This window comes from Zygosaccharomyces rouxii, assembly GCF_000026365.1.
Source record: "Zygosaccharomyces rouxii strain CBS732 chromosome G complete sequence".
In the NCBI taxonomy this organism is placed as follows: Eukaryota; Fungi; Ascomycota; class Saccharomycetes; order Saccharomycetales; family Saccharomycetaceae; genus Zygosaccharomyces; species Zygosaccharomyces rouxii.
In genome coordinates, this window is record NC_012996.1 from 385,229 (window position 1) to 412,909 (window position 27,681).

Genomic DNA, 27,681 nt, shown 5'->3' on the forward strand with positions numbered 1-27,681 from the left:
AAACCATGGAGACTGTCATTGGGATTGATGATGGGAATCAGTCTGTTTCTAATGCCTTGGCAGAACTAGATCCTTCTTTTCTGAAAGAAAATCCGCTACTAGTGAATGCATATACAAAAATTAAATGGGATGACACTAATTCTTTAAATGCACTTATATCTGCTGTAGAACAAATTGTTGTGAAGTACAAGGACCCTAATGTTACCATTAAAGGGACTATTGAGAAAATTTACGATCAGCTTTTGGGCAAATATCCACTTTTCTTTGGTTATTGGAAAAGATTTACGGCTGTGGAATACCAGCTGTTTGGTCTACAGAAGTCTATCGATACATTAACTAGAGCAGTTGAGACTTTTCCGACTTCCATAGAGCTTTGGTGTGATTATCTAAACGTTCTCTGTGCCAATAATCCTAATGAAATAGATTTAATAAGAAGAAAGTTTCGCACGGCCAAAAGTTTGGTAGGATACCAATTCTTATCGCACACATTTTGGGATAAGTACATTGAATTTGAGACTAAGCATGAGGAGTGGGGAAATTTGGGTAATATTTATCAAGAATTGGTCACCATAGCGTTGCATCAGTATGCCAAGTACGGCGCTGCATATAAGGCATACCTTCGAAGTGGAAATGCGGCCTTCCAAGATCCGGATGTAGATGCCAAGCTAAGAAAGACCCAAAATTTAGTGAATGCGATCTGGCCCTTTGAATCTAAAATCAAACAGAGTTTCTTTAACCTAACGCCCGTGGCTCAAACGGAATTACAAAATTGGGATCAATACCTTGATTTCATCCTATCAAATCGACAAAAATTCAACTTTACCAATCCTTTCATAATTTCAGTGTTCGAAAGATGCCTTATACCGTGCTTCTATTATGAACATTTCTGGATAAGATACGTTAGTTGGTTTGAAGATTGGGAAGAGCTCCCTCATGTAGTGGAGTTATACCAAAGAGGTTCTGCAGTGTTGCCATTGAATTGTAAGACCTTCCGTATCAGATTTCTAGGTTTTTTGAAAAAATCTTTTAGAATTAACAAGGATTACGTTTATTCCCTATTCGAAGAGACAGCAGCTTCATATATGGAACGTTTCCCCAGTGATGCATTTATCATGACAGACTACTTGGCACTACTGAAAAGACATCAATTTTTATCATCGATTGATCAGAATGATGAAGAAATTTTACAAAAACAGGTCTGTTATGCGAAGTATCTGGAAACTGCTATAACGAATTATTTGCAATCAAAGATAGCCAAAGACATACCCTTGCAAGAGATGTTAAATGATATCAATATACCAATTGTCGTCGTAGAATTGATCAAGATAACTTGGTTGGTATTGAAAAATACAATGCAAGCGAGAAAGTATTTCATATTTTACAGTAAAAATCCTCTGATGAAGTCTTCTGTCACATATTGGTTGACATATTATAAATTTGAGAAGTGGTGTCAAAACTATACCAAATTGAATAGATTCATTAACGACTTAGGCACAAAAATATTTTTACCAACGGCAATTGTGAATGATCTTCTGGAGGATTACCGAAATTTTTATTTGGCCAATTCTAATGTGATGCATTTTCAAAATTTCGTACAAAGCACAAATGAACGTAAAGAAATGGATCCAATTCTCCTGACAGAATTTAAAATGAATGATCCGAATTGGCTCCCGGGTATTCATCGGGAATCAAACGATTGGCATAAGACGAGAGAATTTAGAGAGAATGGTCATCCAGGTATTATCGATGAAAGGCCTCAAATTACAAATCTCATTTGTCAGTATAAATCCAAATTTTTTGATAATCAACCTCCATCAATACCTGCATTCAGAAATTTGGAAAAAATCAACCAACCTTTGAAATATAATGACTACCTCACCAAAGAATACTTAGGAATAGGTGATTAGCCGATTACCGGTATTAGTATAACATTAAAGATATAGATAAAATGAGAAATCCATTTGTAACATTAATCAAACTATTTTACAAAATAATATATTTAAATGATATCAATCGAATGTTACTTTTTTCCCTTCTGAAGGGACGATAGCACTTGATGCTCTTTGTGCGGATGCTAAAGCAACACTACTCTTAGGACGATGATTGGAATCTACAGGTCTCTTTGTGAAAGGTTTCCTTGTAGGCTTTCTCTCTTCAGAATTTGAAGCATCGTTCGAATGTACTTGATTAGGTAAATCAAATGGTTTTTCAGTAGACGATGATGAGGATGATTCGGGTTTTCTTCTAACTTGTCTTTTACTTCTATCTTCACCGTATTCCATTCTAATTGATCTACCAGCAATCTTACGGCAGCTTTTATCCTTGAGGGCATTGGTTGCACCCTGTTCTTCTTTAAAATCTACAAATGCAAACCCTTTACATTTACCGCTGTCTTGGAAAGTAGCCATACGAACTTTAATAATGTCACCACAATGTTGGAAATGTTTCCTCAGTAAATCATCGCTAGTATCAAAGGATAAATTACCGACAAATAGAATTCTGGAAGGTGGATTTTTTGAAGCTGCAACTAAATCATCTTTATCCGGTCTACCCTCAAAATTTTTAGAATTCTTAATGAGTAAATTTCTACCGTTCAATTGAGATTCACTCAATTTAACAGCAGATTCCATCTGTTCTATAGTCTTGAAATCCACATAACAAAAGCCCTTGTTCTTGATTTTCTTACCATCGTTCTGTGCGAATGGCATATGTATTCTTAGAATAGCATTTTCAGAAATTTGATCTGACTCTTCTAACTCTCTTGTTTTTGCTACCAAAAATCTTGTTATATCTTCTTTACTAGTGTCAAACGATAGGTTACCAATCCAAACACCATAGCCCTTCTCTTTCTTCTTAGGATCTGTTTTTCCTTCCTCTTCATCAGGCCCGGTTGATTCTTTATCAGCCTCACTAGATTCTTTCTTGTATTGTTCCACAGATGCTGGATCAAGATTATATTTAGCATTAAGTTCTTCAATAGTAACTTTACCCCTTCTCAATAAACGTTTTTGCTTTTTGGAAAGTGGTACTGATCTTTCTAAATCAATTTCAATTTCATCTTCTGCCTTTCTCTTCTTAGTTGGGTCTTGTAAAGCTTGTTGTAATTGCTCTTCATTAGCAGGTTTAGTCTCTTCAGTCATGATTAACAGTTAATAGCTCTTGATCAATAACTCAGTTTCCACCTAAATTCGAAACCTCTACCTAATAATGTATCTCCATCTAATCTCATCTCATCTCATCGCATCACATCGCATCGCATATTGATCTCGAAAATTTTCACTTATGACGGCGTGAGAGTCAATGCCAACGTCAGCGTCACAGAATAAAGTGAAAAAAAAATAATTATTAAAGACATTAAATTATACATTCGAAGAATTAAGAGGCTATTAGTTTTACGGTCAAAATTCGTCTAGAGTCGTGGTCGTTGTTTGTTTGTTTTTTTAAGGGTTTTTTGTTTTTATTTTTCAATCTTCGATTAATATTATAACTTTCTCTAGTCCAAATAATGGCAGATTAATCCAAAAGCATCCAGGCTCCCAATACATGAGACCCAATACATGAGATGTTGAAGTAGAAAAAAAAAGTAAATTAGCAAAACGACAAAACAATAGGAAAGATTGACACTCGTATAATAGGCTAGACACGGCTTCCATCAATATTCGTTGTTTTTTGTTTTTGTTTTCTTTTACAGATATCAGCTAATACAAAGCATAATATCCACGATCATGTTTAAGAGTCATCAATTAAAATGGATCAAGCTGAGAAGCTTTGGGGTGTAAAAATCATTATTTCAGAATTCTCTTAATTCTGGCCCAAAGACCAATTTTTTTCTTTTTGTCAGTGCGGTTGGCAGCGTTAGCAAGAGTAGATTGACCAGGGGGTTTTTGTTCGGCAGCTGCTGCTGCACCAGATTCAGATTTTCCTGCATTGGCAGTTTCATTTGCGACACCTTTACCCTTAGAAGCACCTACTTCTTTCTTACAACTTTTAGCGGCATCGCTAACAGCCTCCTTGGCATTCTTACCCTTGGCGGATCCAGCTTCAGACTTGCCCTGCTTTAAAGCATCTTTAGCAACTTCCTTGCGACTCTTACCATCTTCGACACCAGATTTACCGGTCTTGACCAAATCGGCGGCGGTGTCTTTGGTATTCTTACCCTTAGACACCTCAGCTTTGGATTTTCCTTTCTTCAATGCATCAGTGGCAATTTCTTTTTTACTCTTTGCGCTAGTAGTTCCAGCAGAACCGGCACTTCCTGGAGTACCCTTGGCGGTACTACCCTTACTTTCTTTTTTCACTGAGCCTGCAACGCTCTTTGGACGGGTGCTCTTTGAATGAGCACTCTTACTGGGTTTAGCTTCTGCATCTGCTACAGAGTGTCTGTTGGCCTTAGTAGGAGTGGTGCCATTGGTTTCAGCACTTTTGTTAGGGGGAGGAGTACTCTTGCTTGTCTTGGTAGTGTCCTTCGAAGAAACAGCAGCACCAGCAGCACCAGCAACACCAGCAACACCAGCAGCACTACCACCAGTAGTGGTAGCAGCCTTAGGAGCATGTTGGCCAGCAATTTCAGATGTGTCCTTCGTTAAAGGATCCGAGTAATCCTTGTTTTTCTCATCGTTATCAGTGTCAACATATTGTTGAGAAGATGTTGGTCTTGCCCCAGAGTTAGGGTCACCAGCGCTCTTTCTTGCTCTTGGATCCAGAGTTGGTAAGGCTGCTTCCTTTTTTTGGGACCCGGTTCTCTTGACTTCCTTACTCTTCTTTTCCTCCGTTTCTCCCTTGTTTTGCAATTCACTAGGTTCATTTTTCTTGGGGTAATCTTGAGTAACCTCTTTCTCTTTGTCAGCAGGCACCTTCGTTATAGATGTACCAGCAGCAGCGCCTGTAGCAGAAGTTTTGTCCTCACTCAAAGGAACTGCTTCCTTACTTAGGAGATTCGCATCTTGATCCAACTCGGTCTTTCCACCTAGAGCAGAAATTTCCTTGTCCAAGTCAGTCTTATCGTCTAAGCCAGTCTTCTTACCATATTCAGTAGCCTCATTACCAAGCTCTTTCTCACCAGCATTTGTTGTAGAGATACCAGTTGCACCGGCAGCACCAGCTGCACCGGCCGCAGCACCTGGAGCAAGAGATTCAGTAGCACCTTTACTGGCACTTGGACCAGTGACGCCAGCGGTTTCTCCTTGAGCAGAAGAGCGAAGAGGAGCAGCATCTTTACCAACAACTTGACCGGTAGAACCCGGGGTAGAGCCCTGAGCGGAAACACCACCATGCGCAGAAGAATCGTTCTCGTCAAGTTCTGGACCGGCTTTTCCCGGGACGTATCCGTGCTCATTTGCACCTCTGATGCCGTCAGTGCTACTAAGATCTCCAGTCTCCGACAGGTCGGATTTGACACCCTTATTTTCTTGGGTAACCTTCTCAGTATTGTAATCGCCAGGAATTTGACGTTCACCACTTTCAAGGTCGCCGGAGATACTAGCGTCAGAAGTACCAGTTTTTTCTTTGGATTCTTTTTCAGAACTCTTCTCGGCCTTATTCTTATTCTTCTTGTTCTTGTTCTTTTTCTTATTCTTATTCTTATTCTTTCCTGACGAAGCACCACCAAGAGCACCTGCGGCGACACCTTCGCCAGTATCTTTCAAAGTAGAATCCTTACCAAGCTTATCTAGAGCATCATCCTTATTGACTTTACCTTCAGCTGCGTCTTTACCTAGCTGTTTCAAAGTATCGTCTTCACCCAATTTACCAAATGTATCCTTGGCATCACTGCTATCAGCACCCGTATCAGCACCAGGACCACTAGCGCTTTTCTTGGCATCAGATGCTAAACTTTTACCAGCATCGGTCAAGTTACCTTTGTCGTTTTTCAGGGTATCAAAAGCATCCTTTTTATCCTCCTTACCCTGCAATGAGTCCTTACCTAGTTTTTGCAATTCATCATCGTTTTTCAATTTTCCGACTGCATCACCTTTACTGATTTGCTCCAATTTACTTTCATTAGCTTTCTTGTCCAAATCATCTAAACTCTTTTGCTTGTCCAGATTTTCTGTATTAGCTTGCGAATCGATTTTTTTGTCTAATTTTTCACTAGCTTTCTTTTCTGGTGTATTGTGTTCAGCTTTGAACTGCTTGTTTAATCTCTCATTAAAGGCTTGGGGATCAACGTTATCATTAACTTCGGAAAATGCCTTTAACTGCTCCTGATTACTTGGAACAAATGGACCTGGTTCACCGGCTAATGATTTAAAAGCTGCTTGGTCACCACCGGAGGGAGTTTCAATAGGCAAGATATGGAAAGTTTCTTCACCAGCATTATCCGGAAGACGAGTACCAAGAGGACCTGTAACTTCTGCATTGGCTGACTCATTGGTGTTTTTCTTTGTAGAACCACCACGAGACACTGTCTTAAGAGCAGAACTAGGGGTAGAATCACCAATTGCAGCTGAGGTTGGACGGTCCTTACGTGCTGCTGCTGCTGTCGCCGCAGTAGCACCCGCAGAAGCTGCAGCTGAACCTGACGAACTCATTGGAGTACTCGATTTGGAACGAGATGGACTTGTAGGTCTACCAACCGTAGAAACTGGACGCTCCTTAGTAGAACCGCTACGTGAACGGATACCAGATGAAGACTTGGGAGCACCGGAAGTGGATAGAGGACGAGTCTTACGGACTGATGGGGAATTGGAAGGAGAATTCACGGAACCCAGAGGTGTGCGAGGTTGTTGTTGTTGTTTTTGTCTTTGACGAGTTGGAGTTGGAGTAGTAGTACCAGTTACAGATGGTGGAATACCTGCAGCACCTGCTGCGGCATTGGAAAGACCAGGAGTGCCTTGAGCGCTACTATTAGTTGAAGCTTTACCTGCAGGTGACAATTCTTCTTCCTCAAAAGTAGTGCTACCAAGAACAGCCTCATCATCTTCATCTAGAGGAATCCTCTCCTCGGATACAACAATTCTTTCACCAGTTTTCTTATTTATCTTGATCTTTCTTTTAATTTTAACTTTCCTAAGGGCAGATGCTGCTGCCGTTGCTGCGAGAGGATCATTAGAAGCAGTAGGAGTGGTTGTAGCAGCAGCATGCTCATGTTCATGACTGTGACTAGATTGAGGCTTCTGAGGATGAGCACTGGGAGAAGCAGTTTGGGGAGTTGAAGGTTTTACATTAAGGTTTTTGGAAGAACGAGCTACAACGGCTTCAGGAGTGTCACCCTGTTGAGGAGCAGCAGCTGATCTTGTTTTCGTTGGTTTCGGAGAAGCGGTAGTTGCAATTCCTGCAGCAATATCAGATTTATGTTTTTCATTTTTTTCATCTTTTTTCTCCACTAAATGGTGTAATTCTTGCTTCGAAATGTAGTTGTTTTCAATACCGGCTGGGTCAGTACCAATCTTATAAAATCCACTAGTAACCCATTGACCATCCACAATAAATTTGAAGAAAACTCTATCTTTTTCCTCTGGAATTTTAATGGGCAACGTAATTTCAAATTCGCCGGTTGTTGGTGATTTTTCTAAATGGAAAATACTTTTCCATTCATCAAACTCACCTGTAACAACAACGTCTTTAGGACCTGAAGGCCAGCTAAAACTATAATTGACCGTACTCATAATTTGGAAACTTAAACCTTATCTTTCCAAAATGGATTCTTTCGATTTTCGATTCTCCAATTTCTATTCTTTAATACTATCAGGGAAGGGAAAGTGGAAAATGGAAAGGAATAAATTGAATTAAAATTAAAGTAAAATATTACAACTTCTTTACAATTCCCAACTTTTCTTCTTATTCTGGTTCTTCGGACTGTTGTTGATATCTGTGTCTGTGTTTGAATTGTTGTCTTGTTATTGGTCTTTGTGTAATTGAAAAGTAAGGGAGTGCAAATTGTTGGGAAGTGCTTTATATGAAAGGGGAAGGTGCTCTTTGTACGTCTTTGTCTTTGTCTTATGCCAAGTGACGAGGAGGAAAAAAAAAGATGTGTAAAGTCCGCCCCTTAAAAGAAGGAAAGAAAGCCGCATGTGCTGTTTTCCCCAATTGGGTAAAATGACGCGCTGTGCAATGACGTGTGGCGAAGTAGATGGAATAAGGGCTCGGCGGCTAGATTAAGTATGAGATAAGTGGCGTTTTTCCTATCATTGGCTTTAAGGAGAGTAATCGATGTGCCTTATCAGCAGCATTCAAAAAATCCCCATGGTTACGGTTTTCTTTCCATACATAAGCTGAGGCTCGACAGAAGAGCCAACGAACATCGCATACTTCCTTCCAAGCATACTTACAGGCCCGGGGATCTATGGTTTCAATTTTAGCGCCTGGATAATTTTAGCGCCTGGATAAAATGGATATAACACAATATCCATGTATCAGTCATGGTGATACAGGAGTAAACTAAGAATTAACACAATGAACTTCAGAAGGGTGTGAGGTACTTCCGGAACATCTCAGTGTTCAAAATACACCTCCATCTGTAATAAGCTTCCACAACATGCTACCGGAGGCTATCTAGTATCAAATTGTAGCAGTTTTATATTTAGACACTATCTAGAACTAACCCATAACGTACACATGGCTAAGGACTACATCCAAGATGACAGAATTAGTTGTGCTTCATATCATCTAAGACTTAGTAAGACATGAGATATAGCTCAAATAAAGAAATCCAGGCCCTTTGAAGAGTACATAATCGGTTCTTAGTGATCCCGTTGAGAAAACCGTATTATTTTTATAAGGAATTGTCCCAATGTTCACTTACACCACCATCTGATTGTTTCTTGTGAACTGGACGTTCTAAAATGAACTTGGTAGCATCGCAATTCAAGTGGGCGTGTGGTCTAGTGGTATGATTCTCGCTTTGGGTGCGAGAGGCCCTGGGTTCAATTCCCAGTATGCCCCAGCGATTAATTTTTTTGCATAATTTTGTTAAAAATTCTTTTTTTGTTTACCCGTCTTTTCATTGAGTAGTTTGTTGAAGCGAATACAAACATGTAATGGTAAAACATTAAAATCTAACAGTAGTAAATAATGGAAGAAAGTATAAATGGGAAAATTAAGACACATAAATCTTTCATCCTTCATCGCTCTTATAAAGCAGCAGTATTATGTGCTTCAGTATATTTTCTATCTTTCTATGTTGAATTAGCCGCCCAAGTCTCTGCTACTCCAGGAACTCCGGGTAACGCCCAATTTGCATTTGTGAAAATAGATTCAATTCTCTTCCCGCCCCCATCCATCATATATATGCAAAACCGAGATGTTGCATTTTATGGTTATTCAAAACAGCCGCCAAAGGGTTTAATCCCAATTCCAATAAAGCTATGAACGATATTTTAAACCTTGATGAATCTGATGATGGTGGTATAGATGCTTCCTCTAAGGAGAATTTCTATTGGGATCGTAATAATAGAGGTGATATTTGGATTTCGTCGGATAGGAAAACCGTTGAATGGCAAGTAGCAAATCAATGTATTCGTAGGTTTTATTTTCAACAACCTGTAATAAAGGCCAATTTTGTTGATTTTGAAAAAGCTCCAAATTGTCTTGTAATTGTTTTGAAAGATGTGGCTCACGTTTATTACATTTCTCAAGGTGATTCAACGATCGTTTGCTTCCCATTCCCCATCGCAAACGTATTTTGGTATTCACAAGGTCTAGTACTTGAAAGAAAAGTAACAGGTACCAATTGGGGCGAAAATGATAATCATCGTTTCATAACACTGTCAGATCCAATGTTACCATTTGGATTTTTAGGGTTTTCCACACATCAAAGACATGGTAGTGATTTGAAAGATATTCGAATGGTTCTATTCCCAGAAGATGATAATTTAAAGATTACGGTTTTGTTCGATAATTGCCAAAAGAAATTACATTTTTATTATACACAAGTTACGGGACGTTCTAACGATCATAGTTCAAATGGATCTTTTAATCGAAGAGATCAACATTTACTTGGCGGTGGTATGAATAACAATCCATTGTTAGCCAATAATAGTGGCAGTATCATTAGCAGCGGATCTTCATCAGATGCGAAGAAAAACTTGAGGAAGATTTCCATTCTCAATAGAAGAGCTACTTCTGCTACGTTGGGGACAGGTGATTCGAGTGAAATACCGTCAAGTTCCTTGAAATCTGCAGATTCCTTATCCTCAAGCCATAAGACAAATGGAGGAACTAGAAGAAGTCTTTCGGCAACTTTAGATCGTATGAGTAGTGGATTAGCGTCACCGGTAGCGGAATTTTCTAACAGTTCTATCCCACAAAGTCATAACGACGCTCTTCATCAAAGAATATCTACGAGAGATGTAACTTTGACTAAAATTTCGTCCATGACTCTACCACAACATTTAGCCCATAGAATTAAATGTTTAAAATGCATTTCATTGAAATTACAAAATCGTGAAGCTGTTGCAATCTTTGATCCCAATACGAGGTTTTATAAACTTTGGATGACTGATCTTTTGCCTGAGGTTATCAATTCACTTTCCTTTAAAGTTTATGGTAATTCCCCCAATGATATGATAAGATTGTCTAACTTTAACGTCGATGCACCAATAATCGATATGTGTATTTACCACTCATATCATTTCCCAGGCACTCTAGCACTGGTACATGAATCCAACCATATATCTCTTTACAACCCATTTTTTGAATTGGCATCCCCGAAAATACAGCTTCCGCAACAGGGTGGACCTCAAAAGCTATATTACATTTCAGATGACAGAATGGTTTTGGATAAAACAACTATTTCATCAACCAATATTGGATTAAGTTTATTCCCTTATCCTAAGAAATCATCAGTCATACTTTGTTTTGAAGCAATGAAATGGATCTGTTCACCTAGTATTTTTCAAGCAGTCGTCTTTCTTTGGCAATTTTCGTTACAGTTAAACGATAAGCATATTTGTCACATGGAAGCAGAATTTTCTGCGTTAGAATATACTTTAACCGCCCTCATGTTACCGCCCACGGAAGAAGCCGATAATTTTAAAGACATTCACGAATCATCTGCATATATATTTCTGGCAAAATTCGGGCTTCCTTATTTGCTCCCGAAGATCATTATGGGATTACATCTAATACGAGAAGAGATGACGCTTAATGTTTTACAAAAAAATGATGTACTACGATGGGGGAAATTCTTGCAATATGCCACCACAATTATGGATTGGCCAATTCTTTGGAGGGAATATTATGCGACGAGTGGTTCTCAATCAATTGCTACGGATTGTGATCCTTTGCCTGGTGTCTTTGCACATCCTCTAGATGAACCCCCATCTATCATGAAATCACTTTACAGTGTGACAGAAAACAGTTATACTCCAATTACGCCATTTATAACTTTTTCTAGGTTGGTGGAAATGGACTCTAAAATTGATCATTTGATTACACCTAGAAGTTATAAAGTTATCAGATTTTATGAAATGACACATGCATCTGATTATTCTGATGAATTCCTTTTACAGGTGCTTACCAGGTTGGAAATCACGAAACAAGAAATTAACACTTTTCCTCTTGGATTATTGGCTCCCTTATGTAAAATGTTGGCTAAAATTGAAGAGAAACTTTGCCAAGTAGATGTGAATTTAGACCTTTCCGTCATTTCAAGACATGATTTAGAAAGATGCGTTTTCACCATAAGACAATTACGAAATGACACAGCAATGGCAGAAGACCAATCAAAGTCTCTGAATCCTTATAGAGCACCATTAAAGCTTTCACAAAATAACACAAAAGTCTCACCAAAAGATATATATACGGTTTTGGCAGAAGTTGTGAAAAGCACAAATCGATTCACTTTGGAAAGAGGATCTATCGAAGAAAATGCAGATATGGATGATTTTGACGAAGGTTACACTTTAAAGAAGAATGCAGGATTAATTTTTTCTGACGATAGAAGATTCTATCACGTCTTATCCTTATTGGTATATTACAAGCCCCGTAAGATACAGTTTCTGTCATCAGAAACTGAATATACAAAGTTATTGAAGCAAAAGAAGTCCATCGCTAGGGTGATGTCTCTAAGAACTTGTACAAGTGGAATTGGGTTTGGTGCTGTTGCCTACGCTACAGAAAAACCGTTAGCAACACAGAAATGGATTAAGGCTTCACTAGATTTTACTTATCTATTTCCAGATAATACAAAAGTTTCCATAGATCCTGACGAGTTGGACCAAGAGACACTGCTTTGGGGTGAATTTCATAGTGGAGTAAGTTCAGGGCTACGAATTTCCAAAAAATCCAAGGACATTAATGGCAGCTGGATTGCCTTTAATAAACCCAAAGAATTAGATGCGCAACATGGTGGTTTCTTACTAGGGTTGGGTTTAAATGGTCACTTAAAAGGATTGGAAGAATGGCATGTATACAACTATTTGAGCCCTAAGAAAACTCACATTAGTATCGGACTTTTGTTGGGAATGAGCGCGAGTATGAAGGGGACAATGGATTTGAAACTTACCAAAGTACTTAGTGTTCACATTGTAGCGTTATTACCGCCAGGGTCTAGTGACCTAAACATTAATCTAAAAGTCCAGACAGCGGGTCTGATCGGAATAGGATTACTTTATCAGAGATCTCAACACCGAAGGATGTGCGATGTACTTTTTTCTCAACTCAAATCGCTTATAGTGGTCAATGAGGAGCAAGTTTCCGATGAGAGTTATCGTTTAGCTGCAGGTATCTCACTGGGATTGATCAACCTTGGTGTAGGCGATTTAGCCAGTGGTGATGACCTTAATGATATCCCTGATGACATAGATGTCCCAGAACCCCTCCCGATTGGAGGCATGGGCCCGGATGAAAAGATCACAAGGGGACTACTTGAAATTATTACGAAAAATCGTGATGTGGAAGAGGATTGGATACCAGAAAATTCTTTTATTGGGGCAATTATGGCTTTAATGCTAACGTTCTTAAAGACAGGAAACTTAAATGTTGCAGAATCGATCAAGCCTGATCTAAAATACATACCAACCAAAGTGGATTACAGACCAGAGATTTTTATGTACAGGGAATGGGCTTACCATATGATTTTATGGGAAACGATAGGAACGGATATATCATTTATCATGAGCGATTTTACTAACATTTTCGATTCTGAAATAAATACCGATAAATTACCAGTGTATTACACCATGGCAGGTCGTGTGCTGTCCATAGGTATAAGGTATGCTTCTTCAGGAGATATAAGAATTAGAGATTGCTTACTTTATTTGGTTGATAAATTTTTACCTTTCTATCAATATCCAGGTGATGCTCGGTTAGATTTCAAGTTGACAATATTGGGAATAAATGCATTACTCAATGTACTTTTGGTCTCAACCAGTTTGGTTATGTGTGGTACAGGTGATTTGGAAACTTTCCGTAGAACCAGATACTTACATGAGATTGTGCTAGGTAAGCATTCAGATGTTTTCAAATCTCAGGCACCTACCAAAAAAACATCTTCAGATAAAGGTGCAGAAACTGCGGATGCAGAGATGTCTATTGAAGAAGTTGAAAACTCAGAGGAGGCAAGTGCGCCTGAAGTTGTCATTAACGAAACAAATGATGATCAAGAGGAATTACCAGACGTAACTGCCGAAACTGAAGAGAAAACCGATGATGAGAACCAATATTCCAAATATATTGCCACCAGTATGTCCTTAGGGTTCTTGTTTCTGGGATCTGGTCAATATGCGCTAAAGACTTCAAGTTTAGAATGCCTTTCCTACCTTATCATTTCAGTATTACCAACCTACAAACGTGATGCACCTTTGCAAGAGACAAAGCACTTTTGGAGTATGGCAGTAGAACCTAGATGTTTGGTCATTAGGGATGCTGAGACTGAAAAATCGATCAGCAATATACCGATAGAAATTACAGTAAGGATGACGGATTCTTTGAAAGAAGAAATGAGAGAGTTGGTTGCACCATGTCTCTTGCCAGATGTCAGGAAGATAAGATGTTTGAGGGTTAAATCTCCCCTCTATTATCCATTGGAAATAAATTTTGATCATGAAATTCAATCTACAGAATTCTTTAAAAATGGTACCATTCTCTACGTCCAGCGTCGTCGCCCACAAAGTGATAAACCTCCTCATTACAGGAGCATTGATGATATACAGTTAGCACTAAGGAAAAGAATGGACCATTCCGAAGACGAAACTGACACAGCAACGAACTTATCATTTGCAGATAAACTCTTTAAGAATTTAGAATGTACCGATAGTACAATGATGGAATTAGAGAAAGAAGTTGAAACGCCTTCCAATGAACAGAATTACAACTTAGAAATGCTTTGCTCTGACATAAACAGTGGTGATGTGACAGACTGCCAATTAGAACTTTGGAAAAGAAAACACCGTACTCTAATCGAATAGTGCATTTTCTTTCCGGAAAAAAGAATTAAACATACGTAATTGTATCTACAATGTATGCGGTTTATCTGTATATGCAAAAGTAAGGATAAGAGAGTTTCTTCAATAAAAAAAAAGCCAGCAGAAAAGAGCAAGCGCTCTTCATTTTTCTGGAGCGCCTAATTTTTGTCCCATCTTAACTTGATCACCCACATTAATGCTAAATTTAAAATCTTTAGGAGCTTCGAAACAGAGAACCACAGTGCTACCTAACATGAACCCACCCATTTCGTCACCTTTAATAAGAGGCATACCACCTAATACTTTACTGGAATTATCATAGGTTGCCTCATAACAGGTGTAAGGTTCTGCATGTTTATTTCTTTTCATATTAGTAACCAATTCTTTATCAAAGCTTAATTTGATAGAACCGACATTAGTAGCGCCCACAGCGGTCATGCTAAAAAATCCATGGGTCCAATGGCCCAATGTAGCCACCCTTTCATTTAACACAAAAAGGTTGGGGAAATTACGTTGGAAATACGGTGCCACCGAGAAGAGATCACCAGGGAAATGACGACGTACTTGACAGACCCAATCAACAGGCGAATGGAAATGATGATAATCACCAGGCGCCAGATAAATCACTGCGTAGTACAATTCAGTGTCTATTGGTTCCTGGAAAGTTTTTTTCAAAGGAGTTGTAGTTATTGATAATTCACTTAATAATTTCAGAGTTTTAGTAACAGGTAAGAAAGGCTGCTCGACTGCTTTATCTCCTTCATTTCTAATGGTAATCGGATGATCATCGTCTGGACCTTTAATTTGGAAATTGTTCACTTTGGCAAATTCTCTATGTTTGTCTTCCTCAGATGAAAGATCGATTGTTGATGAGCTTCTTGAAACACCTTGACGTGAATGAGTACCTAAAAAGTCTTTAATCGAGTAAGTTAAACCCTTAACCTGTTCGATCTCGCCCCTTTCTGAATCTATGACACCCAATTGTAAGACCTTACCATCACTCGGACAAGCAATTACGCTTGTACCAGGCGCAATAGGTCTGCACTCAGGTCTTATGTTTCGATAAAAAAATTCCGATAAATTGGCATAATGAGTTAGTTCAGGATCAACCATTTCATCTAGATTGACACCGAACATATACGAATAACATTTGTACCCCCAAGGTCTCATCCACAGGGGCAATGTTAAGGAGTTTACTTGGCCCCAAAGACGTGAAATTGCATTTAATGGCAATGTAGAATAACAGAAAAATAACCAGTTATTATCAAAGATTCTAATACGTTGCCTTTTCTTAATGGATTCCTTTTCTTCTTCAACATCCTCCAATCTTTGTTTTTCATTTTGAGCCCTTAACAGAATGGTACCTATTACAATAGTAACACTTGTTAAGACTGCCCATTTTATCATGGAACTGCGAACTCTTACCTCTGAATTTTGCGGTGGTCGAGCAAATTCATCACTACGATGCTTTTGAGGTACCAAACTTTTGCTAGAAAATCCTCGGTTCCAAATTAATGCAGTTCTATTTCGAAGTTGTATCTTGGTGATTATTCTACCCATGGGCATTGTTATAATGGTTCTTCCCTGACTCAATGCACTTTTCACAGGTAACATTGTAGTGGTATCGGCTCTTTTGTATCGCAGTAAAATCAATTTAATCTCTAACCTTCCCTTTTTAACGTCTATCAAACCTCCTTGTGAATTATTTGATAAAAACTCCAACCAAGATCCCAATGGTTATGATGACTTGTACGTTTCTAATACGCGAATACGTTTTGTTTGTAGTTTATTCCATTTTTACACATGTGAAGGTTGGAAAAACCTATTTTAGGGTATAAAAACCTATTTTAGGGTACACATTCAAAACACGTGATGCATGTGAAGACATTATTTGTTTACAGCAACAAGATTTCAATACTTTATCGAGCCATTCTACGAGAGAGCTTCCTTGAAGTTAAATCACACTATTCGTCATTACCTGCATGCTCCTCCTCCCCGCACTCAGCCAAGGGTTTGAGTCCAGATGTCGATTGGGAAGTTGTATATCCCGATTCACCACACTCCCAGTCCACCCTATCAAGAAATGAGAAAGTCCACGGCATGTTACAAACAGCTCAATAGCACTTCAGACACATTTATGTCGTCGAGCACCGTATGATTTACGTCTACCCCAAACTCCGAGATTCAATATTATTTCTTGGCATTGCGCGCAACGCGTTAAAATTTGAATCGAGATGTCGAGAGAAGAGCTCGAAGACTGCAACTTGTCAGTACAACAAAGAGATCCCGCATGACATCATGTTTGTAATTATAAGTGGTACCAAGTATAGTGGTGTTGACATTGCAGTTACAGCTTTAGTAAATAACCATGGATTCCAAAGAATTTACGAAGATGCAAATGAAGACGAATTGATTAGTTACGTAACTAAAAACTATGTTAAGGATTTGGTAATGAGCTGCACAAACCTATCGCTCGTTGAAAAGCTCGATAAAAGGCCTTCAGCTGTTCATTTCTCGCTGGATGCACCTGTTGCCATTAGAATGAAAAATTTCCAACGATTGGCCCCTGGTAAAGATGTGAACCAATTCTTTGCTGAACTGGATTCATACGATTTTAATCCCAATTCCATTGAGTTAAGAGAAAGATCTCACATTAAGATTAAGTGTATGAACAAGGACATAGCAAATTTCGAAACCAGGATCTCCGATGCTATCAATCAACAGTTGGAATCGTTGAGGGAACCGAATGATACCTTAAATCCGCCTTTGAGACCCAGTTGGGATACTTATTTCATGAAATTGGCTACCCTAGCTGCCTCGAGATCCAATTGTATGAAGAGGAAAGTAGGTTGTGTAATTGTGAGAGAACGTAGAGTGATCGCAACGGGTTACAACGGTACTCCAAGACATTTGACCAATTGTTTCAATGGCGGTTGTCCACGTTGTAACGATGGGGACTCTCAAAACCTACACACTTGTCTCTGTCTGCATGCAGAGGAAAATGCGCTTTTGGAGGCTGGTAGAGATCGCATTGGCGCTCATGCTACACTTTACTGTGACACTTGCCCCTGTCTAACCTGTTCAGTAAAAATTGTGCAGACTGGCATTACCGAAGTAGTATACAGTCAAAGTTATCGAATGGACGAAGCAAGTTTCAAAGTCCTTATATCGGCTGGCATTCGTGTAAGGCAATTTAGTTTCGTAAAAGAGCCTAAATTGGTAATGATATGAAAGTGTTAAATACGGAATATATGAATTGTATGTTTTCCTTAGGTCTCCTTGTAAAGATATGGCCCTGGACGTGCTTCACAATCGAAGGCCATATCGACAAGTTTCTTATCGTGATAATACAGTTTACCCTGGATATTATCACCGGGATGAAGTTCACCAACACCTGCTGGTGTACCCGTTAAGATAATATCACCAGGTTCCAAAGAAATCATCGTAGAAATATGTTGAATGATCTTGTGCAAACTGTTCAACATTAGATCTGAAGTCCCATCCTGCTTCTTAACACCATTCACGGAACATGTCAATCTGAACAAGTCCTGTAGATTTTGACTATCTGACTTGAATTGTTCCTTTGGAATAAATTGAGAGATGGGGCAGAAAGTGTCGAATCCCTTACCAATTGACCATGGTAGCCCTTTCTTCTTAGCTTCATCTTGTACGTTACGTGCAGTTAAGTCTAGTGCTAAGGAAACACCACTAATGGAATCATAGACGTCTTGAGGTTTAAAATCACCTGGACTGACATTAGAGATGTATTTATCCATAATCAGTGCCAATTCAATTTCATGATGGACAGTGACACCGTTGGGAACCAATATAGGGGAAGGATTAGTACCATCTTCATTCAAACCACGATAACTAAACCCATTGGGCAAGCTCTTGCGACGTTGTGATTGAGTAATGGGAGTGACGACACTGGATAGAGGTTTCAAAAAGAAAAAAGGTTGTTTTGGTGTTGGATTGTTCAATTCCTTGATATGTGCTGCATAGTTACGACCAATACAAATGATCTTCTTAGCATTCTTGAGATAATTAAAACTCATCTCGATACGAACAAAAGATGTCGAATTTTTAAATGTATGTATGTTTACCTATGTGTTGAAGTTTACGAATCTTCGATTTTTCGACTTAGAAGCGCTACTGCGATTATTGAGAAAACCACTAAATTTATTTTATATAACGTTTGACCATAGCTAATAGTATACCTAAACAGTTTTTCCCCCTTCAATCCATACATTGATTAAGTAATAACAATAACCGTAGTGAATCAAGTAAAAGAAGACTTAACCCCAAATAAAGTAAACCAGCTGGGTCTATATTGTTCCATTGATATCGAATATATAGAATTCACTATTCTGTGTTTGGATATTTTGGTAACATAGGTTCTGCCCTTATCGACTGGTTCGCCAGATCTACTAACGAGTTGTGCTTTAGGTCAGACATATTATCTGCATGGGATGGTCCCTGTGCATGGACATCATTTATATGGGCTGCCGGTCTACTGCTTATGACGTCTGGTAATGATCCTATAGTACCAATGGTATTAGCTACCTCCTGTTCCGACCTAGATTGCCTGGCGTCTATCAAAGAAACAGGCAACATCGAAGGGGCGGTAGTTTCATTCTTAATCATTCCTTGAAAACTCCCACTTTCTGGTGGGAAGTTAGGTAAAGATCCGGTTGTAATTGGTGCCGTATGTGGAGGCTGTTCTTGTCGCGGCTGTTGTAGTTGTTGTTGCGACTGATGTTGAGATTGCAAACCGGTATTAGTAAAATTAGCAGGAACAGAACCTGGATAGTTGATAGATGAAGATCTCTTCATTCGATTTAATTCTGTAGGATCCGTTGTACTGCCATTCATACTTCTCACGTTACCTATACTATCATTGTCGGTTCGATGCCTATCTTCGTCGTCAGTATCGTGCATATGGTTACTTTCCATCTCTCTTCTGGGGTTTCTACCATTTCTTTGGAAATATCTAGTCTCATAAACCACTTGCTTCATATGCGCTAAAAGCGACAGTGAGGACGGCACATCATTATGGGATATGGAATTTTCCAAGAGTGAGATGAGAGATGAGGACGCAGCTGGAGTTGGTGATCCCGGTATTATACCACATAGTTTATCTAACGCTCTTCCCATATCTTCGTACTCATTTTGGTAAAATTGAAGATCCATCTCTACACGTTTGATATATTCCTTTTTCCTCTTTCTAAACTTCGATGCTGCTACACGATTCCTCTCTAAAAATTCTTTACGTTTACGTTCTTGATCTTCTTCATTCATGTCCCCAGACTCATCCATGGTAGGCCTTATATCTTCGTTCTTCGATAATCTTCTAGTTTCCGCAAGATTTGGAGTCGAACTCTGACTCTTTTTAGCCGCCTTAGAACTCTTGCTCGCATTACTCGTATTCCTCTTTCTACCAGTCGACAATGGCTGTTGTTGAGCTTGTGGAGAATCTGGTTGAGGAGGCGATCTCTTCAAATGCTGCTGCTGCTGCTGCTGCTGTAGTTGTTGTGGATTTCGTAGCTGTTGTTGATGATGCTGTTGAGCAATGGGCGGTGGATGTTGATGCTGCTGCAAGTGATGCTGCAGGTGTTGTCCGTTATTAGGCTCTCTGGCCAGATGTGCAGAATTATCCTGATCCATTGTTGGCTCAGCAGCAGCTGCATAAGAACCTTCGAGATTGAGAGGAGGTCTTCCAACATGACCTGGAGAAGCAGTTCCAGGGAAACCTAATAGAGATCCCAGACATGGTGTAAAGGGAGCAGGTGTAACACCACCACTAACCACCGAGCCTGGTTTCGCCTGCGGATGAACCTGGTTAGCACCATTAAGTGCTGGTAAAGCTGGATAATGATGATGTTGTTGTCCTGGTGCCAGTATTCCCGGAGTCAAACCTGTTCTTAAACTGGATTCATTAGGAGTTAAGCCAGTTTTAGAAAGATTGAGGAAGAATGACGGCGTTCGACTTGGTTCTGCTTTAATGGAGACAGAACCATTATTAGCGCCTCCACCTGTACTTGTAGAGCTAGTGTTGTTGCTATTGTTTACAGCAATCCCACTCGTTTGCGACGCAGAAACAGGTCCTACGCCCACACCGTTGTTATTATTATTGTTGTTGTTATTATTATGATTGTGATTATGAGGATGATTATTATTATTATTATTATTATTATTATTATTATTGGCACCAGAATTTTGAGACGGCACGCATGATGGCGATAGCAATAGAGGTGGTAATCTTCTAAATCCACCTGGAGTTAAAAGTGGTGGTGATAGAATATTTGGCTTTTGAGAACCGTATAAGAATGGCGACTTTCCATCTGCACCTCTCCCAACGTTTACAGGTGGTCTTGACTCTGGCCGCTGTTGAAAATGTTGTGAATCTTGTGGTAAATACGCTTGGCTTGGAGGTGCGCTTGAACCTTCAGATTGCTGTTCCTTTGTTGAAGCAAAACTCTGTTCAAATGGATTTGGCTCCAGATCAAAGGCAGATACGCCATTCTTTTGATTGGTGGTAGACATGTTAAAATTTAAATTGAAATCAAATTGAAAATTCCAAAACTTCTCAAACCTTCCCAATAGTATTTCTTCTTACCCTTAAACCTTGTTGTATGAAATATCTAAACTAACCGAATAGTTGGTGAACAAAGACATGCAATAACAGAAATTGCTGTTAATATTAATCGAAACCAATCTACTTGCTCGTAATATCGAGCTACGAAACTTTATCGAATCTCAACCGTAAGACGTAACCAAGCCCCAGAGTTTTATTTTCACCTTCTGAGTTAATGTGTGGTTTGAAGTCAAGGTGGGTTTTCGTTCTCGGATTAGAATCACTTTACAAAAGGACTTAATTTCACAGAGAAAACAAATAAGGTTGATGTTGTGAAACACAGTGCGTCTGAAGGACATCTGCCGTCATTTAATTCAGGCTAGACACCGCTAATAAGAATATACATCCCTTCGCTGAGCTCTTGAACTTGTATTAACACCAAAATTCGCTTTTTATTTATACAGAAAACTATAAACTACAGACTACAATATCCTAAATGTCTATTTTACCTCACCTTGCCTCGAACTGGACCATACGCTTTGTTCTTGCCTTTAGCAGAATTCTGTGACCACAGTCCTTGCAACGAACTGGATCAGTTCTTGATAGTGACAACTTACTGGAACATTCAGCGCAAATGTACTTCAAAGTGGCAGATCTGGCTTGTGATGTACCTGCAGCTGCAACGTCCAAATTACTTGGGATCTGGAAACCTTCACGGGACATATCGATAGAACTATGGACCTTTACTCTTGTTGCATTCAAAGTATTAACACTAAAGCTGATTGATTATTCTGATGCTCATCGCCTTTAGAAATGAAAAAAAAACCAAATCCGGGTAATAATAGAAACAATATATGGCGGTATCTATGAGTTATACAGTACAAAAACAAAAACAAAATAAAAAGGAAATGAATTTATTATCATTTGGTTCCTACCCAGAATTGACCATTCTCACCACGGTCAATTTCTCTTCTCAACTGCCTACTCAGCAGCACACCGACGTCATATTTCTCTTTGTTCTTTTTATCAAGATACTCCTGCAATTTGTCAACAGCACGAGACAATTTACGGGAATCTTCAATGGGCAAAGAAGATGCTGTGTTCATCTTAGTTAAATAGTCAATTTCTCTTTGAAGCTTGGTGCATTTTTTAACCAAATGGTCTAATTTCTTCTGTAAAATTGCTGGACCATCTACATTTGAATCCTTATAGCTGGAAAAAGTTCCAGCAGATGTCTTCCTACTAGTACGACCATCAGGCCCAACAACACCAACAGAGACGACTCTGAATGGATTTGTTGGGCGCCGCGATGTTACGGGTGTATTACTCGTCGTTGCAGGTCTCTGGGCAGAGTTCTTAGGGATGTGGATGAAATCATCTGTGTCTGTTGATCCAGAAGTAGAACGTTCATATACTTTATCACTTGTGAATGGATTGTCGGTACTTCCATTGGAATCTTGAGAAGTATTTGCGGTGTGTGGGGGTGCAGGTTCTGCAGGTTCTGCAGTTTCAAAAGTTTCATAGGAATAATCGTAAGGGTCATTTTGTGGTTCATTTATGTGGTATGGTCCCACTGAACTTCTTGCCTGTGGTAGGTCAGATGCTTCTTGACCAAGCTCTTGATGGTATTGTAATCCTGGTTGATCATCATACTTGTCATACAAACTGTCGCTGAATTTCTCACCTGAAGTGCCTTGACCCATAACGCTTTGTGTGGTATCAGGCAATGAATTACCATTGCTGTTATGGTTTTGTGTTGCACCAATAGTCCTCTTATGAGTTTCTGGAGAATCTTGATGTGCTGGTTCGTATGAATAGTCTAAGCTTTCATCTTCACGGGTTTCCACAAATTCCATTCCCCTTGGTGGATTTGGAACTTCCTTATATTGTTCTGTTGCGTAGGAATAGTCCTTGTGTTCAGGTTCCTGTGTCTCTGTTGCATAGGAATGGTCCCTGTGTTCAGGTTCCTGTGTCTCTGTCTCATGGGAATATTCCTTGTGATCAAGTTCCTGTGCATCTGTTTCATGCGTGTGTTGGTGGTTATGAATTTCCTGCGGATAAGGGTGAGTGGTTGGCAATTCTTGTTCATTTTGTTTAATGTCTGATTGAGTTTCTGAATGAGTTTCAGATTGAGACTCTGGTGGAATGTCTGGTTTAATGTCTGTTTGAGTTTCATAATTGATTGTCCTAGGAGTCTCTTGTTCCGGTAGAGCAGCAGCTTGTGGAATTCGAGGTGTCGCTTTTGGCGTTGCCTCAGGTTGGACTTTATTCTCTTTTTCACTTTCATTTTCATTTTCATTTTCATTTTCATACTCAGGTTTAGGTTCTTCAACTTCATCCTCCCATTCGTCATTGGATTCAGGGTACTGTTCAGAAAACTGGCGTTTGTGTAATTGCATGCCGCCATTTACATGTTCTTGCGATTCCCTCTCCTCGGGTGCCTGGAAAGTTTCTTCGGGATCTTCTTCTTCGTTATCATACTCTGTATCAGCTTCACTTTGTCCTGTAGTATAAGCTTGTTCATCTTGTTCCTGTTGATCCTCCGACCAACCGTAATACTCATCATTGGAAGCCTCAGAACGGGCAACCGGAGCCTCTTGAGAGTCATAGACTGCCTCTGATGCACCAGAAGGCTTATGCAAAGAATCTTCCCTAGTGATAGATCCATGACCATCTGCTTCCGAATATACTGATGTCGCAGAATTTTGTACTGAATCCTCTCGAGACAATTCACCTTGATGCGTAGCTGCACTACCCAAGTGCTGGTTATCTTCAGCATGCTGCCCTCTGGAATCCTGCTCCAAACGATCCCCAGCCTCATTCAGTTTTAAGTTCTCATCAATCATTTGATTCATGTGATCGATGTCGAGCTCTATACGTGAAACACGCTTCTCTATAGAAGCTTTATCCAACCCCATCCTAGTCAAATCAAGGTCGTGGAATCCACTAATTTAGACGAATTTGGTTCAAATCAACTCCTTTAACCACTTTTTCGAATTTAAAAGTTTCAATTTGGTTTTGTTTGTTGATCTTTGAAAAACATTGAATCTTCTATTTTTCGTGTATCGAGCAGCTTTAATTCTCTGCATGTAAAATGTGCGATGAGCAATCAACAGTTAAAAATAAGAAGCTACCAGAATAAATCACATCTTAGACCCTAGTGAATTCATCTTCACGACTTGTAACCCATTTATTTTAAAACTACACCCTTTATTTGTATAGAACGTTTTAATGCTCACCTACCTCATGTGATTAAGAGGTTAGATTATGCATACTTGGAACAGTAACATTCTTTCAAACACTGCAACTCATCACAAAACCAAGAAGGGTAGCTTGCATAGACTAGAGCACTTATGAATAGGGTACGAGAGTTGATAGGAGGTCAACATAGTAGCAGAAATGAAAGGACTCGCTCACAAAGGCAAGATGTACCACAACCAGGGATGAGCACAAGAGAAGGCGAAGATCAAGAGACACTATTCGAGAACGATACTGATGACGGCGATGGATTAGATGATACAGAGACTTTGAATACTGTTGCATCAGGTGGTGACACTATTGGCGATTTCCAGAGACAAGGATTTGTTAACAGATGCCCTCGATTTACACATCATAGAATGATACCTTTCATACTGGTACTGCTAACTAAGGGATTCTTCTGTTTCCCTAGTGAAAAATCTTTCAAAAAGTATATTGAGAATAAGAGGAAATTCGATAAGTTGGATGGTATTGAAGGGTTAGGTATACCCTTATTCCATGCGGTACCACTTGGTGTCGTCAAGACAATCTTCAGTCCCAAATCGCCCATAATGAAAATTTACAAGTATGTTATCATTGATTCCGAAAGGGACAAACCACCACCCGATGCTGAACAAATTTCAGTAGATGGATCGTTAACACTTTACAAGTATTTGTTCTGCAGCATCCTCGAAGAAATCAATAACGATGCAGGTAGGGTGGAACACAAATTTAATTTTACCCGTCTAGATAACGATGGACCTTTACCACAAGTGCTTACTATGGCTAATATGATTCATTTGAGAAACACTGACACTACATTAAATGGTTTAAACCTCCGATGGTATGGTACTTCAGGGTTTGCGTCACCTTTTGGTACCGGTAATATCAAGCTGTTAGTCCTAGATGATAATATGGCATCATTCATGGATCAAAAGACTGTTGAGGAATACGAACATCACTATAGAAATAATAGAACTCGACCATTAGGCAGATTACCCATCTGGGCCAAATATTCAAATGAAGGTTCCACTGTAATACCGAAGAAACGTACTTTAAGGATGGCTAAGTTACAAATGGGTGAATACCAATCGATTGCTCATTCTGATGGTATTTTTAACGTTCCATGGGAAACTCAGGCTTTGACCTGCATGTGCATGGTATTGCACGAATACGAGTCAAGAAAAGATCGTAGACGTACTGGAGGTCTTACACTGGGCCCGGATATGATCTTCATGTAATATCTTAAGTCAAAAAAGAATTCTTCTTTTAATCAATTATAACAACAAAGTAACAAAAAATACATATAAAAATAATTACAATCCAGTAGAAATCAAGTTCTCTTCTGGTCGATCATGAATTGAAAAACTCGTGCCCAGCATTATAGTTGAAAACCATTTTCAGAATAATGTTCAAACTCTTGTAACGGTTTTGTAAACTGTTTTTGTGCTGGTCAAAGTAGTGGCGGCATCAACAGACTGACCAGGAGATGTTAGATAAACAGTACTGTAGTAGTCAGCGTCATCGTAGTAAACTGTACATGTACTATCTGATCCCTTGACTGTACTGTATGGTGTCATACCAGAAGCTAAACTAAATGAGCTAGATGGCAGAGATGATGATGAACTTGAGCCGCTTATGGTAGAAGATGAACTACTAGTGGAAAAGGAACCACTTGAACTTGGGCTTGCTGTGATTGACGAACTTGAAAATGAGGTACTTGGAATAGAAGAAGCACTTGCAGATGGTGAGCTATACACAGAGCTGCCAGAACCGCTTGCCAAAGAACTAGGACTAGTGGAAGAAATCGCCGTTACGGAAGAGCTACCAGAGGAGCTAACGCTGATTGGGGAAGCACTTCCACTAGATGATACAGATGAGCTTGAGCTCAAACTGTTATCGGAATTTGCACTGCCAGAAGGTGCAGATGAGCTTGAGCTTAAGCTGCTACCGGAATTTGCACTGCCGGATGGTACAGATGGGCTCGAGCTCAAACTGTTATCGGAATTTGCACTGCCGGAAGGGACGGATGAGCTTGAGCTCAAGCTGCTACCGGAGTTTGTACTGCCAGAAGTACTGTCTGAATTTGATGCTGAGACGGCCGTGTTACTTGTAATGGAGTAGGTAGACGAAGGTTGTAAAGTGAAACGACTGTTGGAGCTTTGTGAGTCTGATGAACTAGTAGAGTAAACCTGACTGCTGCTAGATGGACTGCTGCTGGATGGAGCACTAGTAGATGGACTGCTGCTGGATGGGCTGTTACTGGATGGAGTACTGCTGGATGGAGTACTGCTGGATGGAGTACTGCTGGATGGAGTACTGCTGGATGGAGTACTGCTGGATGGAGTACTGCTGGATGGAGTACTGCTGGATGGAGTACTGCTGGATGGAGTACTGCTGGATGGAGTACTGCTGGATGGAGTAGTGGATGGAGTAGTGCTACTACATGAGCTGCTGACAGACGGAGTGGTGACAGACGGAGAGCTAGTAGATGGATTGCCGCCGAAAGATTGACTACCACTAGAATCTGATCCCGCAGTACTCAAAGATCCTGGATCAGATTTACTCATAGTAGTACCTTCTACCACAGCTTCTGTTGTTGCTGTCACAGACAAATTATCCAAAGTAACTGGTCTCACCTGAGTAGCTGTAAAATAACTAGTAGTCACGTAGACTTTTGGTGGTTTGATGGTACTAGTGACAAGCGCATCGCCATACACAACACCGTCAGACGTAATGTATTCTTGATCTGCCCCTACGAATGGGAGTGATGAAATGTAAAAGATCGAAAGGATAGTTGAAAGTTGGATAAACATAACAAAGGAATGAATAAGTTTAGTTGGAAAATATTAACGAAAGTTTTAAGGAATGGCTTGGGTTAAAAAGACCCTTGTAATAATCAAAATAAAGGAAGGTTGATAGTTGGTAAAGACCTAATTCTCGTACACTCGAAGAACAGCTGCACTTCTGGCAATATATTTAATGAAACTCGAAAGCGTTTAAATTTCAGTGTTGTTTCTGGTTAACTGTTTCCAGAGTAAAGACAGTTTGTGAGATCCTGAACATACTCGAGAACATAGGCCTCATTTATAGTTTTCAGCCATTGAAATTCTCTGTGCATTCCTTTGTCAATTGCATTCCTTTGACGCAGCAAACAATGGGCAAGTAATAAACACCAGCACCAAGCCTGTAAATATTACGCATTCATAGGTACTAATGACCTCTATAAATGCATTTTTTTTCTTCTTTGCACAATCGATTGTCGTCCATTCACTAGTTAAAGTTCTCGAGTACGTTTACTTTTCGTCATCAACATCAACATGTAAACAAAAACAAACCCAGCAGCTAAACAAGATGACCCTTTTACAAAGTAACTAAATATCTTAAGTCGAATTAAATTAACTAAACGGAACCTAACTTGAATAACTAAATAACTCTCATCTCAGTGCCGTTCGTTGAAACCCTATCCCTCATAATAAGAAAGAAAAAAGAGAAAACAATCGCAATCGTAATTATTAGTTCATT

At 39.5% G+C, this 27,681-nt stretch overlaps 12 protein-coding genes and 1 non-coding gene across 13 annotated transcripts; 5 read left to right on the forward strand and 8 right to left on the reverse strand.

The window, feature by feature from the left end:
- Window positions 1–5: 5 nt before the first annotated feature.
- On the forward strand, window positions 6–1,907 carry PRP39 (Prp39p; the record flags this gene model as incomplete). The annotated part of the gene is made up of 1 exon (XM_002498162.1): window positions 6–1,907. One exon carries the CDS (start codon window positions 6–8, stop codon window positions 1,905–1,907), a length of 1,902 nt encoding a protein of 633 aa, XP_002498207.1.
- A 102-nt stretch (window positions 1,908–2,009) lies between these two features.
- On the reverse strand, window positions 2,010–3,140 carry NOP13 (Nop13p; the record flags this gene model as incomplete). The annotated part of the gene is made up of 1 exon (XM_002498163.1): window positions 2,010–3,140. The coding sequence occupies one exon, from the start codon at window positions 3,138–3,140 to the stop codon at window positions 2,010–2,012; it is 1,131 nt and encodes a 376-aa protein (XP_002498208.1).
- Window positions 3,141–3,785: 645 nt separating this feature from the next.
- On the reverse strand, window positions 3,786–7,607 carry MDG1 (Mdg1p; the record flags this gene model as incomplete). The annotated part of the gene is made up of 1 exon (XM_002498164.1): window positions 3,786–7,607. The coding sequence occupies one exon, from the start codon at window positions 7,605–7,607 to the stop codon at window positions 3,786–3,788; it is 3,822 nt and encodes a 1,273-aa protein (XP_002498209.1).
- A 1,204-nt stretch (window positions 7,608–8,811) lies between these two features.
- ZYRO0G04906r lies at window positions 8,812–8,883 on the forward strand. Its single transcript has one exon. It is a non-coding gene; the product is annotated as a tRNA-Pro (tRNA).
- A 422-nt stretch (window positions 8,884–9,305) lies between these two features.
- On the forward strand, window positions 9,306–14,348 carry APC1 (anaphase promoting complex subunit 1; the record flags this gene model as incomplete). Its single annotated transcript, XM_002498165.1, has 1 exon — window positions 9,306–14,348. One exon carries the CDS (start codon window positions 9,306–9,308, stop codon window positions 14,346–14,348), a length of 5,043 nt encoding a protein of 1,680 aa, XP_002498210.1.
- Window positions 14,349–14,486: 138 nt separating this feature from the next.
- Window positions 14,487–15,959, reverse strand: PSD1 (phosphatidylserine decarboxylase 1; the record flags this gene model as incomplete). Its single annotated transcript, XM_002498166.1, has 1 exon — window positions 14,487–15,959. The coding sequence occupies one exon, from the start codon at window positions 15,957–15,959 to the stop codon at window positions 14,487–14,489; it is 1,473 nt and encodes a 490-aa protein (XP_002498211.1).
- Window positions 15,960–16,499: 540 nt separating this feature from the next.
- Window positions 16,500–17,576, forward strand: DCD1 (deoxycytidine monophosphate deaminase; the record flags this gene model as incomplete). The annotated part of the gene is made up of 1 exon (XM_002498167.1): window positions 16,500–17,576. One exon carries the CDS (start codon window positions 16,500–16,502, stop codon window positions 17,574–17,576), a length of 1,077 nt encoding a protein of 358 aa, XP_002498212.1.
- A 38-nt stretch (window positions 17,577–17,614) lies between these two features.
- FMP41 (Fmp41p) lies at window positions 17,615–18,400 on the reverse strand (the record flags this gene model as incomplete). The annotated part of the gene is made up of 1 exon (XM_002498168.1): window positions 17,615–18,400. One exon carries the CDS (start codon window positions 18,398–18,400, stop codon window positions 17,615–17,617), a length of 786 nt encoding a protein of 261 aa, XP_002498213.1.
- Window positions 18,401–18,707: 307 nt separating this feature from the next.
- On the reverse strand, window positions 18,708–20,888 carry SKO1 (Sko1p; the record flags this gene model as incomplete). The annotated part of the gene is made up of 1 exon (XM_002498169.1): window positions 18,708–20,888. One exon carries the CDS (start codon window positions 20,886–20,888, stop codon window positions 18,708–18,710), a length of 2,181 nt encoding a protein of 726 aa, XP_002498214.1.
- Window positions 20,889–21,429: 541 nt separating this feature from the next.
- RPC10 (DNA-directed RNA polymerase core subunit RPC10) lies at window positions 21,430–21,642 on the reverse strand (the record flags this gene model as incomplete). The annotated part of the gene is made up of 1 exon (XM_002498170.1): window positions 21,430–21,642. One exon carries the CDS (start codon window positions 21,640–21,642, stop codon window positions 21,430–21,432), a length of 213 nt encoding a protein of 70 aa, XP_002498215.1.
- Window positions 21,643–21,839: 197 nt separating this feature from the next.
- Window positions 21,840–23,837, reverse strand: BNI5 (Bni5p; the record flags this gene model as incomplete). Its single annotated transcript, XM_002498171.1, has 1 exon — window positions 21,840–23,837. One exon carries the CDS (start codon window positions 23,835–23,837, stop codon window positions 21,840–21,842), a length of 1,998 nt encoding a protein of 665 aa, XP_002498216.1.
- A 435-nt stretch (window positions 23,838–24,272) lies between these two features.
- On the forward strand, window positions 24,273–25,397 carry ZYRO0G05082g (uncharacterized protein; the record flags this gene model as incomplete). Its single annotated transcript, XM_002498172.1, has 1 exon — window positions 24,273–25,397. One exon carries the CDS (start codon window positions 24,273–24,275, stop codon window positions 25,395–25,397), a length of 1,125 nt encoding a protein of 374 aa, XP_002498217.1.
- Window positions 25,398–25,568: 171 nt separating this feature from the next.
- ZYRO0G05104g (uncharacterized protein) lies at window positions 25,569–26,972 on the reverse strand (the record flags this gene model as incomplete). Its single annotated transcript, XM_002498173.1, has 1 exon — window positions 25,569–26,972. One exon carries the CDS (start codon window positions 26,970–26,972, stop codon window positions 25,569–25,571), a length of 1,404 nt encoding a protein of 467 aa, XP_002498218.1.
- Window positions 26,973–27,681: the final 709 nt, after the last annotated feature.